General features: G+C 41.3%; 1 protein-coding gene across 2 annotated transcripts in view; it reads right to left on the bottom strand.

Moving 5' to 3' along the window:
- The window catches only part of RBM25 (RNA binding motif protein 25), a 40,155-nt gene that overhangs the window by 22,591 nt on the left and 5,130 nt on the right, over positions 1-12,434 (bottom strand). For both annotated transcript variants that reach the window (XM_077818761.1, XM_077818762.1), the window contains exons 2-6: positions 9,343-9,463; positions 2,843-2,892; positions 1,120-1,290; positions 724-781; positions 154-314 (exon numbers count right to left, since the gene is read on the bottom strand). In XM_077818761.1, coding sequence (XP_077674887.1) covers positions 154-314; positions 724-781; positions 1,120-1,290; positions 2,843-2,892; positions 9,343-9,448 — 546 coding nt within the window. In that variant the 5' untranslated portion in view covers positions 9,449-9,463. The remainder of the gene's footprint in view (positions 1-153; positions 315-723; positions 782-1,119; positions 1,291-2,842; positions 2,893-9,342; positions 9,464-12,434) is intronic.

Raw genomic sequence — 12,434 nt, 5'->3', positions numbered from 1 at the left:
TTTAGGAGCCACAGTCTAGCCAAAGTCATGGAGTGAGTTAAGAGCTGAGACAGGAATAGAAACTAAGAGCCCTGGCTTCCAGACCTATTTAACTACTAGATAACCCTGTTCCGCCCCTCATTACATAGTGCAGGTCACACGTCGCATACCTACCCCATTGGAAGCCCTTTTCTTTGCTTTCCATTCATCTAGCTGAGCTTTTGTCTTGGCATCTACTTTAACTAGCAGCTTCTTCTCTCCAATCTGGAGGTCGTGTAGTAGTCTCAGTGCTCGTAGAGTGGATTCTGGTTCTTTGTACTCACAAAACCCGAAAGCTGGAGGTTGATGATCAAGATGAAAAAGCAAAAAAACCATGTCTTCAGGTAAATATTTAACAGCTTTTCCCTTACAGATCATTAAGTAAGTTACATATTGGGAACTTAGAACTAATAGGTTCTCAAACTTTTTAAAAATATTTCAGAAATATGCATCATAAAAGGGAAAATATTTACTCTGCAAATTTACAAAAACATTTCACTGCATTATTATGAAAGAATTACAAAATTTAAGATTTTGACCTTGTTCCTTTTTTGTAAAGATTTAACAGGAAAAATTGTCATAAGCAACTCAATTTAAATGCAAAATATTAGAGTTATATTAATTTGTCAGTATATACTTTAAAAGCTGTCTGATAATCAAAATAAATCAATCAATCTGATCAGGATGCCAAAAAGCAACACTTACCTTGAAGTTTTCCAGATGCTCCTTGCACTCTCTTCCAACTCAAAACCAAGCCACACTTCTTGAAGGCAAAATTAAGAAAAGAATGTTATCATTTAATAAATTTAACGGTTGCTCACACAATATATAAGCAAATGTACCATTCTGAGAAAGAATCAAAACAGTAAGGGTTAATTTTGCTAAAACTCTTCTGTATTCCTATTTGGTACTAGCTAAAAGAAAGCTATTCTGGTCAAACTGATTGTTTGCTTTAAACACAAGTCTAATGAACATGTCATTACTGCACCATTACAACTTCACCGCTTGTGAATTAATCCCACCACGTTTACAGTGATGACAGAATATTTACATTACACACCAGCTGAGGACGAAGTCTAACAAACCAATCACTACACTTACAGCTAGGAGCTGTCTTATAAGCATATCTGATGCCTTCTCAGAAATGTTGCCCACAAAGACAGTGGTAGTGGGACCGCTGTTTTCATCATTTTCTTTATTCTTTAGGCCCGGGTGCTCTTTTCTGGCTCCCAAGTGCTTTCCAACCATGGACACTGTGGTAGGAACTAAGACCTATGGAGGAAAAACAAGATGTCTGTATCTATTTTATAACCTACCAGAAAATGGTTTAGAGTCTTAAAACAAGGAAGAGTTGGAGATATAAAAGGTGTTTCACTACTAAGTTTCCAGCATAGCATGGTAATCGCAAGCCAATACAGCAGGACAGTAGTTTTAAGATTCTACACAGAATATAACAGATATTGCCTATTAGATTCAAAAGTATGAAATTGTTATTTTAAAATCATTGCTGGAAATGCAAGGCAGAAAGAGGTACATTTGTGCAAATAAATCACTTTTGGATAAGATGTTATGAGTCATCTTTAGCTCAGTACCTGCTCCAAAAATGAACAATGAGCCTGCCATCCTTTGATATATTTTGGTACACCTTAACATCTTATGAGAAACCGATTCTTAACAGTTATAACTGTAAATAGAAGATTAATTCTGGCTCAAAAACACACTTATAGCATCAAGTACCATGTCCTAATACTTCCAGATTTTACACAGAAACCAATGTTTTACTTTATCAATCCACACCCCTCCTCTACGATAGCCTCTTTTCTTGAATGTGAAGAAGAAATGGTTTTGGAACTGGAGAATATGTAGTTAGGTATGGGGCATTCATGTGTGTGCACATCTTCCAGTCATGTTATAAAGAGGGGTTTAAAAAAAGAAAATTCATTGTGTACATGTGCTTATTTCCTCCTCATCAATTCTTTAAGGCCAGGAGCAGAACCTTATTTCTTCCAGGATACTGAATAATGCATTTGTTCTAGCATCTTACTGCTATAAAATACATAATTTAGCATGAATATATTCCTCTTAGAGACATTAGGTTTTGGACTGATTTCTTCAGTAGATTCCACTTTTGCAAGATTTTAGAAACAGCAGTCCCATTAGTTTAGATGGAAAAACAGCTAGGAAATGGCTTTAATACCTAGAATGAACCCAGATTTTATAGTCAGAAAACAACCCTACCTGCCAGTAGGGATCCATGTGTATAGATAAAACCACTAAAAGCTGTTTTTCCCTCAAGGTTTCCCTAAGTCCTGAGCATCTTTCCCCTCCCACAGCATTGTAGCCAAAAAGGACTTGTCAGAACTTCCTCAGTAGCTTGTCAGCACTGACTCTTCTGGTCAGTTTTGGTGAGTGCATCCCCCAACACTGCTTCTATATGGGCTACGGAATACCTCATGGCACCCCGCAGGCCTATTGATCTGGTAAGCAAGAGACGAGCCAGCCAACCCTGGTGTTTTGCACGGCAGTGCAGAGTATTATCATGAGGCCATTTCTAAATTATTTCATTTGAGATATAAATAAAAGTTGAACTTTCTATTTTCAAACAATAGCTGTTTCAATTTCTTGCAGTTAGCAATTCCAGTTATGTCCTTTTAAAACCTTGCCCAAGTCAGAGTTTAATATATCAGTTAACATTTAACACCAAGCTTTTCCTTTCATGGTTGTGAATGTTAATGAATTGGGGGCAAATTACATATAGAGTAGTTTCAATCAATAAAGCATGTTTTGTGCACATTACTTTGCCTCTACTCCCAGTACTACTTACCGTTGGAGCAGGAGCCATAATGCCCATTGGTACAGGAATCATGGGGGTCCCTGAGGGAGACAGAGAGAATATATCAATGTTACCCACAAATACTCTAGAACAACAAAAACAGAATACACCTGAGCCAATCACGTATCATTGTATGCAAGGAAAAAGTAGCAAGTAACACTGGTATGCTACTGTGCAGACATGCCTGCAAATCAGAGAACAAATTCAGAGCAAATATGAAGTTCACAATGCATAGAATGGACTGTGCTCACTGTATGGATAGCCAGTCAACATTTTCCTATTGTTTCTGTTTATTCAGATCATACCATGGAACAACATGTATACTGCACAACATCCAAATCTTGCACTGAAAACAGAATTTATTTCCTCCTGGATATCTCTGATATTTTGTCATATCTTAGTTCTTTAAAAACATTAATGAATTTATGTTCACAATACCCCTGAACCACAAGACCATTCTCTCTCTTCATGAAGTTCCCTGGCTCATTCACCACACTTTCCAACCTCTCCAACAAACGAGGCCTTATAGACAACAGCCTCATTCTCCAGGCAGGGGGTCCGGGGGGGCGGGGGGGGGGGAGTATGTGGTCATATAATTAAAGACAGTATCATAATGCATTTGTACAAGAGGGCCAAATTAGGGTTGCATGGGCAACTTTAATTCAGGCATTTCCTAATTTGTGAGAGCTTGAGTTTGCAACCTTGATGTTCTTTTAACGTAGTAGATTACATAAGAAACCTTCAGTTTTTTAAAAACAAAAACTGAAAAACACAAAAACCAGTTAATCAGGTGAAACTATACGGATGCTTCTCTCCTCCTTCCTCGCCACCCCAAAAATGGGTCACTGGGAACTTTAAACCCGCAGCACCCCACTATTACCTGACCTAATGGAGTAACTGTAAGCAAAAGGTTGTTATCTCCGATGGCAGGTCCACAGAGAAGAAGGATGGAGACACTTGGCCAGTGAGTGCTAATCGTTAGACAGCAAAGTAGTATTAAGACTCCAGAACAAAGGATTCAGAATTCAGATTCTGTAGGGGACTGTTCTCTAGTGGTTACAGATCCAAGTTCTGCCCATCCTACCCACTCACTCATTTCCCAGATACACTCCCCTCCTCCTCTTGTCCTCATATCTTTCTCTTCTTCCTGCTTGCATTTTTGTACCCCCCTGCTCCTGTCCCTTTCTTCCCTTCCCAGTTCCTGCTCCATTTCCTCATCTGCTGCTATTTTCCTCCACCCACATTCCATGCCCCTCACCCTCAAATCCTCCCCACCCCCCACCAAATCCTGCTCCTAACCTCCCCCCCCAACTGCCCTGCATCTCCTCCCCCACACCCACTCCCATTCAGGTCAGGCTGCTTCCTCCTCCTCCTCCAAACTGCCTGGGCATCAGCAGAGGGAGCACAGAGAGGACAAGAGAGAAAGTCTGCTCGCTCTCAGATATAGTGCCTGGCACCACAATTGCCCCCTGCAGCCACAAAGACCAATTGCATGAAAAGTCTCTCTCAACATTTGAAGCCCTGGGATGGACCATGCACAGTCTACTCCTGGGGAAATTCTGTGCCCCCAAAATTAAAAATTATGTGCACAATATTTTAAAATTCTGCATATTTTATTTGTTAAAAACAATATAATCACACCACTTTCATTTATTTTGGTAATTTATTTTAGAATCTCTCTCAGTAAGTACATCCGCAACAATACAGACAACAAAAAAGATTCAGAAAGAGTTTTGACAAAGATTCCATACTAGGCATATTAGCACATCTATATGGTGCCACAAAGTGAATGGTAATACTAATATTTCCATGTATATCAAGCACAGAAGACTTTAAGGGTACGTCTACATAGCAAAAAACAAACAAACAAACAAACCACACACACACGGCTGGTCGGTGCCAGCTGACTCTGGCATATGGGGTTCAGGCTGTGGGGCTGTTTCAATACTGTGCAGACTTCCAGGCCCAGGCTGGAGCTGAGCTTTGGGACCCTTCAACCCTGCAGGGTCCTAGAGCCTGGTTCCAGCCCCAGTCTGGAAGTCTACACAGTGATGAAATAGCCCCGCAACCAAAGCTCTGCAAGCCCTGCTTGTGCCAGCCAATTCAGCCACAGGTTTTTCTTTGCTGTGTAAACATATAAAAAGGGCAGTACATCCTTAGGAGTAAAGTTAGACCGTGATTTGGCACAGCACTTAAATATGTGCATAAAGTTCAGCACCTGAGTTTCCCCAATTAAACTAGTGTTTTGCCAGATTGGGGCCTTCGTGAATGGCATGGCTAAGTAGTACTCAGCAAGTCACGTACAGTCACTGGTATGTACAGTCACTGGTCTAGAACTGAAATTGTTGAAGATAATAAGTTAGAAGGGCAATGGAAGTGGAAGATCCAGGACGGCAGTGGGGAGCACAGGCCACTGGCTGCACAGAGGTGGAGGATCACCCTGAAGCCTCCCCCTCCCCTAGACACAGACCTGACCCTGACACAGCACAAGAGTCGGGCCTGCTCCACCCTAAGGCCTTTTCTCTCCCCAGCTCCAGGCACTCTGCAATAGCGAGCAAGAGGAACAGAATCTTGCTCGCACCCCCAGCCCTGCTACCCAATCCAGGTGTGGGGTAAGCAGGCTCAGCCCAATCCAGCTGTGTGGTGATAGGGTTGTGTGTGGGGCAATCTGGATGCCAGCAGCTTGGTTGGGGGTCTGGAGGATTTCAATGCATGGGGCTTGCTGGGGGGTGCTGAGTGCAGTGGGAATGGGACTCTGCAGGTGGGGATCCAGGTGAAAGTGCTGGGGCTCAGCAATAGAAGGGGAAGCCTAGGTACTGGGGGAGTGGGGGTCCAGGTGCAGCTCATTGGGGCTCAGTGGGGTGGGGGTCTGGGTGCAAGGGGATTAGCGGAGTGATCCAGGTGCAGGGAGGGTGGGGCTTGGCAGGGGGTCTGGGTGTATCGGGGGCAGCTCCCCACACAGTGAACCCTCCCTCCACAGCTGGGGAGCGATGGGGACAGGAAGTGGGAGTGCTGAGCTTCCTGCAGCTGGGGGAGGTTCCCAGGGATGGGTCTGAGCCAGCCACTGGAGCAGCACATGCAGGGGAAGAGATGGCAATTTGTATCTCCCCAGGCTGCTCCCCATGCCCAAACCAGACGTGCCTACTTGGGACTGCTGCCCAGGATGGGCGCATGCATCAATTGTTCTTCAAGGAAAGAGTAAAATCTCCAGGGGACATTAATTCTGCACTTGCACAGAATTCCCTCAGGAGTAGCAGTCTGGTCAACTCAAAGGAGTTGTCTGTGTATGGAGTATACCCAACGCTGATAATCAAGACAATTTAGCTGCTAAACTAAGAAATCTATACTGAGCATACAGAAACTGTAATTTTTCAGATGCTTATAACTTGGTCATATTTAGGTGAATTTTCATAGGTAGAGCAAAAATTCACATTCCTGACACCATGACGAGACACACACACACACACCCCCTTGCCAAAATTTCACCCCGTGTCCCATTGTAAAGTATGAAGGTGCTAGCGCTTGTCATTGAATCAGTTGTAAGATTTTTTTTAAATGCACAAAATAACCTTTTCCCCACAAACTTGTTTCCAGAAACCACCAAACTGTTTTAGTTGAAACTCTCCAAAAAAAAAAAAAAAATTCACCCAGAGGTAGACACTCGGCATAGGAAATTTCAGCCCAAACAGTTAAAGTCTGGCAAAACAACTGAAAACAAGGTCTTGTACAGAAAAGTATACGGCAATCTTAACTACAAGTGTCACTATTTGCCTGTAGTATTAGTCACAGAAGAGTAGAGAAGTGAGAAACCAGTGCCCCCTCTTTAGGGAAATAGGTGTTATCCCCACAGACTAGTACATTAGCGATGCAGATCATGCTTTCCAGTTGCAAGAAAGACTATGATATTTTCAAAATCCTTCTCTCTTCCTGTTTATATCCCATATGGATTGCTAGTACTGAAACAATTAATTTGTTTTGTATAAGGTCAGACTTTGGAAGAGGAAAGTTCTTCTTCCTCTTATGTGGTAATAAGGAAACCTTCAAATAACAGAAGCTTACATGTATCAAGCATATACACCAAACACTTTAGAATAGATTCTTTAAAATGCCATTGGGAAAGAAGAGAGATGGTACTCAGGTAATACTACAAAAAATATAGGCTTTATAAAGTCTTGCAATAGCACGGAAACATGTATACACACTCAGGACATAGTAATGGCAAACAGGGTTACAGTTTTAAATTTCACTACAAAGTTTTCAGTGGCAGAACATGTCTATTTAATCAAAGAAGTGCAGCTTTAGCAGAAAAAAGATAATAGCCTGTTGATCTCAAAAACTTCTATTTAAGTTTTAAATAACGTAATGCAAGAAGGGATTGGTGGGGGTGTGTGTGGTGGGGGAGAGGAGATGAATGTTTTTATATTCTACAAACCATTCCAGAATTACCCACTAGGACAAAACTGTGTTAACATTTATAGCCATATATGCAGTAGTTCAGCCACATGGCTTCTGAAAATATTTTACTCTACAAGACACCAGTGGATAACCCATACAGCCACACACAGGGTCAGCAAGGTATTTTCTGTAGCCCATATGCTGTGCAGCATTTTGCAGCAGTTTACTTAACTGCAACATAATACAACAGCTGCTCTCACCCTTCTCTCCTGCTCCACTAGCCTCCAACTACTCCCTGCTCCCAGCTACAGTGCAGAAAGAAGAATGTGCTGTTAGCCTGAAAAAGTAAAGCTTCTGTCTCTAGACTGAGGCTAGCCTGTGCACTGGGAATGCAAAGAAAGAATGAGCAATCAATATAAGAGAAACTAGAATGACAGCCCAATGATTAAGCACTAGGAGCAGAGGAAGAAGAGACACTGGAAGGGGAGTAGAATGGAAACAGAGGGAGAGATTTAAAAATGGAAGAAGGGAGACCGGGAAGTACAATATGTATAAGGAAACAACAATAGAAAATCAGAAGGAAAGGAATGAGAGAGAAATTTTAATGTTACAACAGACAGGTTTAGCAGAGGATTTTAACTTGCTTTTTGCATTAAATGTGCTTATGAGAGTCCAGTCAAAGCAAGTCCTCCCCCCCCCACAAAAAACAGGTCTAAAAATTAGGCATCATGAGGTACTAATAGGTGTGTCTTCACCATGTAACAATGCCAGAAAGGGCACACACATTCCCATATGAAGCAGTATTGGGATAGTTATCCATATAGCCTGCTGACATCCTGTTAAAATACAGAACAGGATATCTAAGTTGTATCTCTTGGAGGAGAAACATGGTCCACAGAGTTCTGTTTTATTTTAGGCAATTATATATGTTCTTAGAAAGTTATTCCAAACCAAAATGTGCAGCAAGTAATATCTTCAATCCCAGGGATCCACCTTGTTCCTTATGAAATCTCAGAACACTCCCCATGCCTCCAGAACATTTTGCTTGCTTAGAAAGTTAGAGACAGAAATAAACTCAGGGCTCCCAAGCTTCAATACAGAGAACAACAACTTCTTCTATGTTAGGGGATCTCATGGTCCCAAAAGTTGCCAACCTTGATAGGAAATATTTAGATTTGATAACAAGAATTAAAATAAAACCTGTATTTGTAAATTGGACTAGATTGTAAACTCCTTAAACTATAAGCCATGTCTTCACACAGTGCTTAGCATAAAAGAGCCCCATCTTGACTGGGGCCTCTTAGTATTACAGGCAGTCCTCGACTTTACGACGTTTAACTTACAACAAACGGCACTTACGACATTTCTGAATTGACACCCTGATTCGATTTACGACAATTGGTTTTGACTTTAAGACGCTTGGTCCCGCAATGGAGCGTATTGTGGTTCTGAGTTATGGCGTTTCGACTTACAACGCAATTTTCAGGAACCAATTGTGTCGTAAGTTTGAGGACTGCCTGTACTGTAATATAAACAACAAGGAAGGGTCCTCAGTGTGCAAATGAAACCATGGCCAAGGGACTGCTAATGGACTCTGTAGCCCTTCACCTATGGGTTCAAATTGAAAACAGGCTAGCAGCTACCAAAAGTTGCTGCTATATTTTCCTAGCACACATTCCCAGGGTATCCAAGTGCCTTCCATGGTGTTTGGGTTACCATCCCCAAAGGCTGTTACAGTAGCCTATTTGAAAAATGTTGAAAGCTGCAGTCCATTGCCAAATAGGTAGGTGTCATAAAACCCATCACCACAAACAAATGACGTTAGGAGCCAATCTCAATGGAGAGGATGAGGAATAATTAGACACAGAAACTGAGCTATTCTCACTCTAGAAGCTTTAATTTCTGTTCAGAGAAACATTGGGCATACCAGCAGGAAGCTTACTCATATTGTACATCTCTATGGATAAATAGGGTCTTCAACCTTAAAATACATGTATGCAATTGCGTAAGTGCAAGAGTGAATACAAAACGTTTAAAATTTAGTACAGGAAAAATTACTTAGTTCCGTAGTAGTTCTACTTGCTAACATCACTTACCAGGAGGTACAGGTGGAGGAAAACCAGGAAATTGTGGAGGTGGAATCCCAGGTGGAAGTGTTGGGATTCCCATAGGAGGGCGATTCAAGTGAGGTGGAAAAGACATTCTTGCAGCAGCAATCTGGGGTGGGGGGGGAGAAAAAAAAGATAGCCTCAAAACATCTATTCAAAGTGGAGTGAACTGACAATCACCATACTAACTCTGATTTTCGTCCTTCTAGGGACTGCCTGTTGAAATGCAAACTTTAGTTCATGTTTCCTTTCCCCAATTAAGCAATAACAAAGCAGTAGTGGAAGACTTATTTTCTAATAGTGCTGTTATTAAACATGAAAGTCTTGCCTTTTAGGATGGACTGATGCAAGAGATTAAGCTAATTCTTTATGCAAAACATTTCACAAAGAACTGTTCGTAGATAACGAGCTCAGAGAAAATACAATATGCCCACAGGAGATACTTTTCCAATATCTAAAATCAGAAATAAATTCAGAATAAAGTTTTGCAATAAGCCAACTAGCTCTCCTGCACAGATGAAGTAGTAATGCATTAGATGTTTGTGAATCAAGTTACAAAGGGTCAGAATCAGCTAAAAGCAATATCTATTAATGGGACAAACACAAGGAAAATTTCTAACTTCAAACACAGAGTTGATAAGCATGCAGAGGGTTCTCCAGTCTATTTTTAACTTGCCAGTTCCCATGTCTGTTGGTTCAACTTGGCTGGTAGCTGATGAGCTGAAGAGTCAGCATGCTACCTACCCATAATAAAGAACATTCTAAAATGCACTCACTATCTATATATACACTTACAAGAGACCACTTACAATTTGAAAAGTGCACACAGCTCCTACCAGAACAGAAGGGAGGCATATACTCTTAGTTTCAGCACCATCATAGCAATTATATTCACAACTATCTAAAAAGTAATCTAGCTTGTCATTCAAATATCTGGTCTTTACAGACGAAACTGGTGTTAAAAAAACAAACCAAAAAAACCCATATGCTCATCAGCCTTACTCAAGCAGATAACATGCACATACAGTCTCATACATTAATGCATCGGTAACTATTACCATGCAGATATCCTACCGTGAGCTTATATTCTTAAGTAAATGGGGTACCACTAAGTCAGAATGCCAGACTCAGCCACTATCCCTGAATCAACAGGGTTCCAATCCCTGCTGGAGGTGTTTTTTGTCCAGTTTTAAAAATGGGTTTCATTTAGCAAGAGCTGATTAGAGAGCGATAATTTGGGGAGGGAAGGTGCACCCCAAGTGCAGGAGCCAGAATGAGCAGGAAATAGGTCTGCATGTGGATGGTGCAAGAGCTAGATAGATGAGGAACAAAAACATTATCATTACCCCACTCGTGCTGGAGCAGGGAGGAGCAAGAAACGAGAGCCACTGGGCCTAGGAGTACTATACCTTCCATACATGGGAGCAAGCAGGAAACATGGTAGTGCTGTGATGTCAGCACTAAAAGCTAATACCACTATCCTACCATGATAACAGATAAAGAGAGACCTCGGTGTCTAGAGGAAGGAGTTACATGTGATTTTAGAATTCAGAACCAGGATTATTTTCAGAGTCTGGGAGAACTATGGAAATAAGCAGGCATGTACACCAGGGGCAGTGAGTCCAAGCATATTTGGTGGTGTTACTCCTGAGCTCACATCAAATATACCTCTAAGTAGGAGCAGAAAAAGCAGCTATTTTTTAAAGTTCAGTTCCTACTATTTAAAATGGAGCAATATGCAAGTTTAGCTTTTTTTTTTTTTTTTTTTTTAAGTTAGCCAATTAACAAAAGATTAAAGTAGAGACAATGTCCCTTTAACTGGCCCAAGGGCATCCAGCTCTTCCCACCAAAAGTAAAGGTAAAATGTATCTGATACAAGGCCTGAGGTGGAGGAGTAAACCAGGTAGCAAACAGAAGACTTCTCACATTTATGAGATCTAAGCTATACTTACATCACACAAAATAGACAAACTTTTCTACTGTTCAATATTTTTTAGCATGCCTCGCCTTTCTATGGCTCTCTTTTTGCTGTCCCTTTCACCATTAAGCTTTGAGAATCAAAAATCTACTGCCACACACAAGACAGTTTAAAGTAGCTGAAATACTAACATCTACAACTTTTGGGGTGGGAGAACGAGGAGATTCCCTTCTCCACCTAGGTATTTCTGTTGTGTACTTTCCTAACCAAAAGTCAAATGCACCCTGCCAAGCAATCACTCCCCGGGGTCCCAGGAAAGGAGAGATCTGAACAAAGGGACTCCTCCAAATGTGGATACATAAAGACAGTTTTGGGGAAGAATGGCAGGAAAGAACTATTGGACCCAGACTTGTTCCAAATGAGCTGGAGGCTCATATGTCCATATAGGCTAAGGTTTGTTTTTGATCAAAATCAAAGCAAAACCTAGCATTCAGTGGAATAACCTTTAGCCCTCAAGATGAATAAAAAAAAGAGTTGGTACAGAACGGACAGGGTTTACAACCTTTCACGTCTAGGCCTACAGTGAATAAAATGTGTTGCTATGTACACAGCTTGAAAAATTCACCAATTTAAACTTGTTTAAAAAAGGAACAAGTTTCTAGCCTTTGAAAAGATCTTACTAATGTGAATCAATTCAATGATATAGTCCTAAGTGAGTAGAGAGAGCTTCAGTACCTCTGCTATCCATAGCTTTCACATGCAACAGCAAAATTAAGTTAAAAGGAATAGGATATGTTTTTCTGCTGCTGTGTAAAATTCTCTTGGAAGAGTGAAACTGACAAAGATGTCAGTTTCATTCTCTGGCTATTAAGGAGAGCTCTGAAGAGCAGCAGTAGATACAGATATTGAAGCTATTCTCTGTGAAGGGAAGGTAGGGGAGAGACACCTTGTAGAAGCCAGGAGGTTGTTTTGGGTTTGTTTGTTTGTTTTGGGGGTGAGGGGGAGAGGCAGGAACCAGAAAGAAGAAGGAATTGATTAGCAGGATTTCTCCAATGACAATTAGTAAACTCATAGATAAGGGAGAGAAGAGGGCATGTGCTCCTTCTCCCTTCCATCAGTCAGAAGGGCCTTGGTGGTTCAAGCTAATCGCCAGGGTTGCCAA

The sequence above is a fragment of the Eretmochelys imbricata genome, chromosome 6, assembly GCF_965152235.1.
Source record: "Eretmochelys imbricata isolate rEreImb1 chromosome 6, rEreImb1.hap1, whole genome shotgun sequence".
Taxonomy (NCBI): domain Eukaryota; kingdom Metazoa; phylum Chordata; order Testudines; family Cheloniidae; genus Eretmochelys; species Eretmochelys imbricata.
This window is presented reverse-complemented; position numbering and strand designations above follow the sequence as displayed.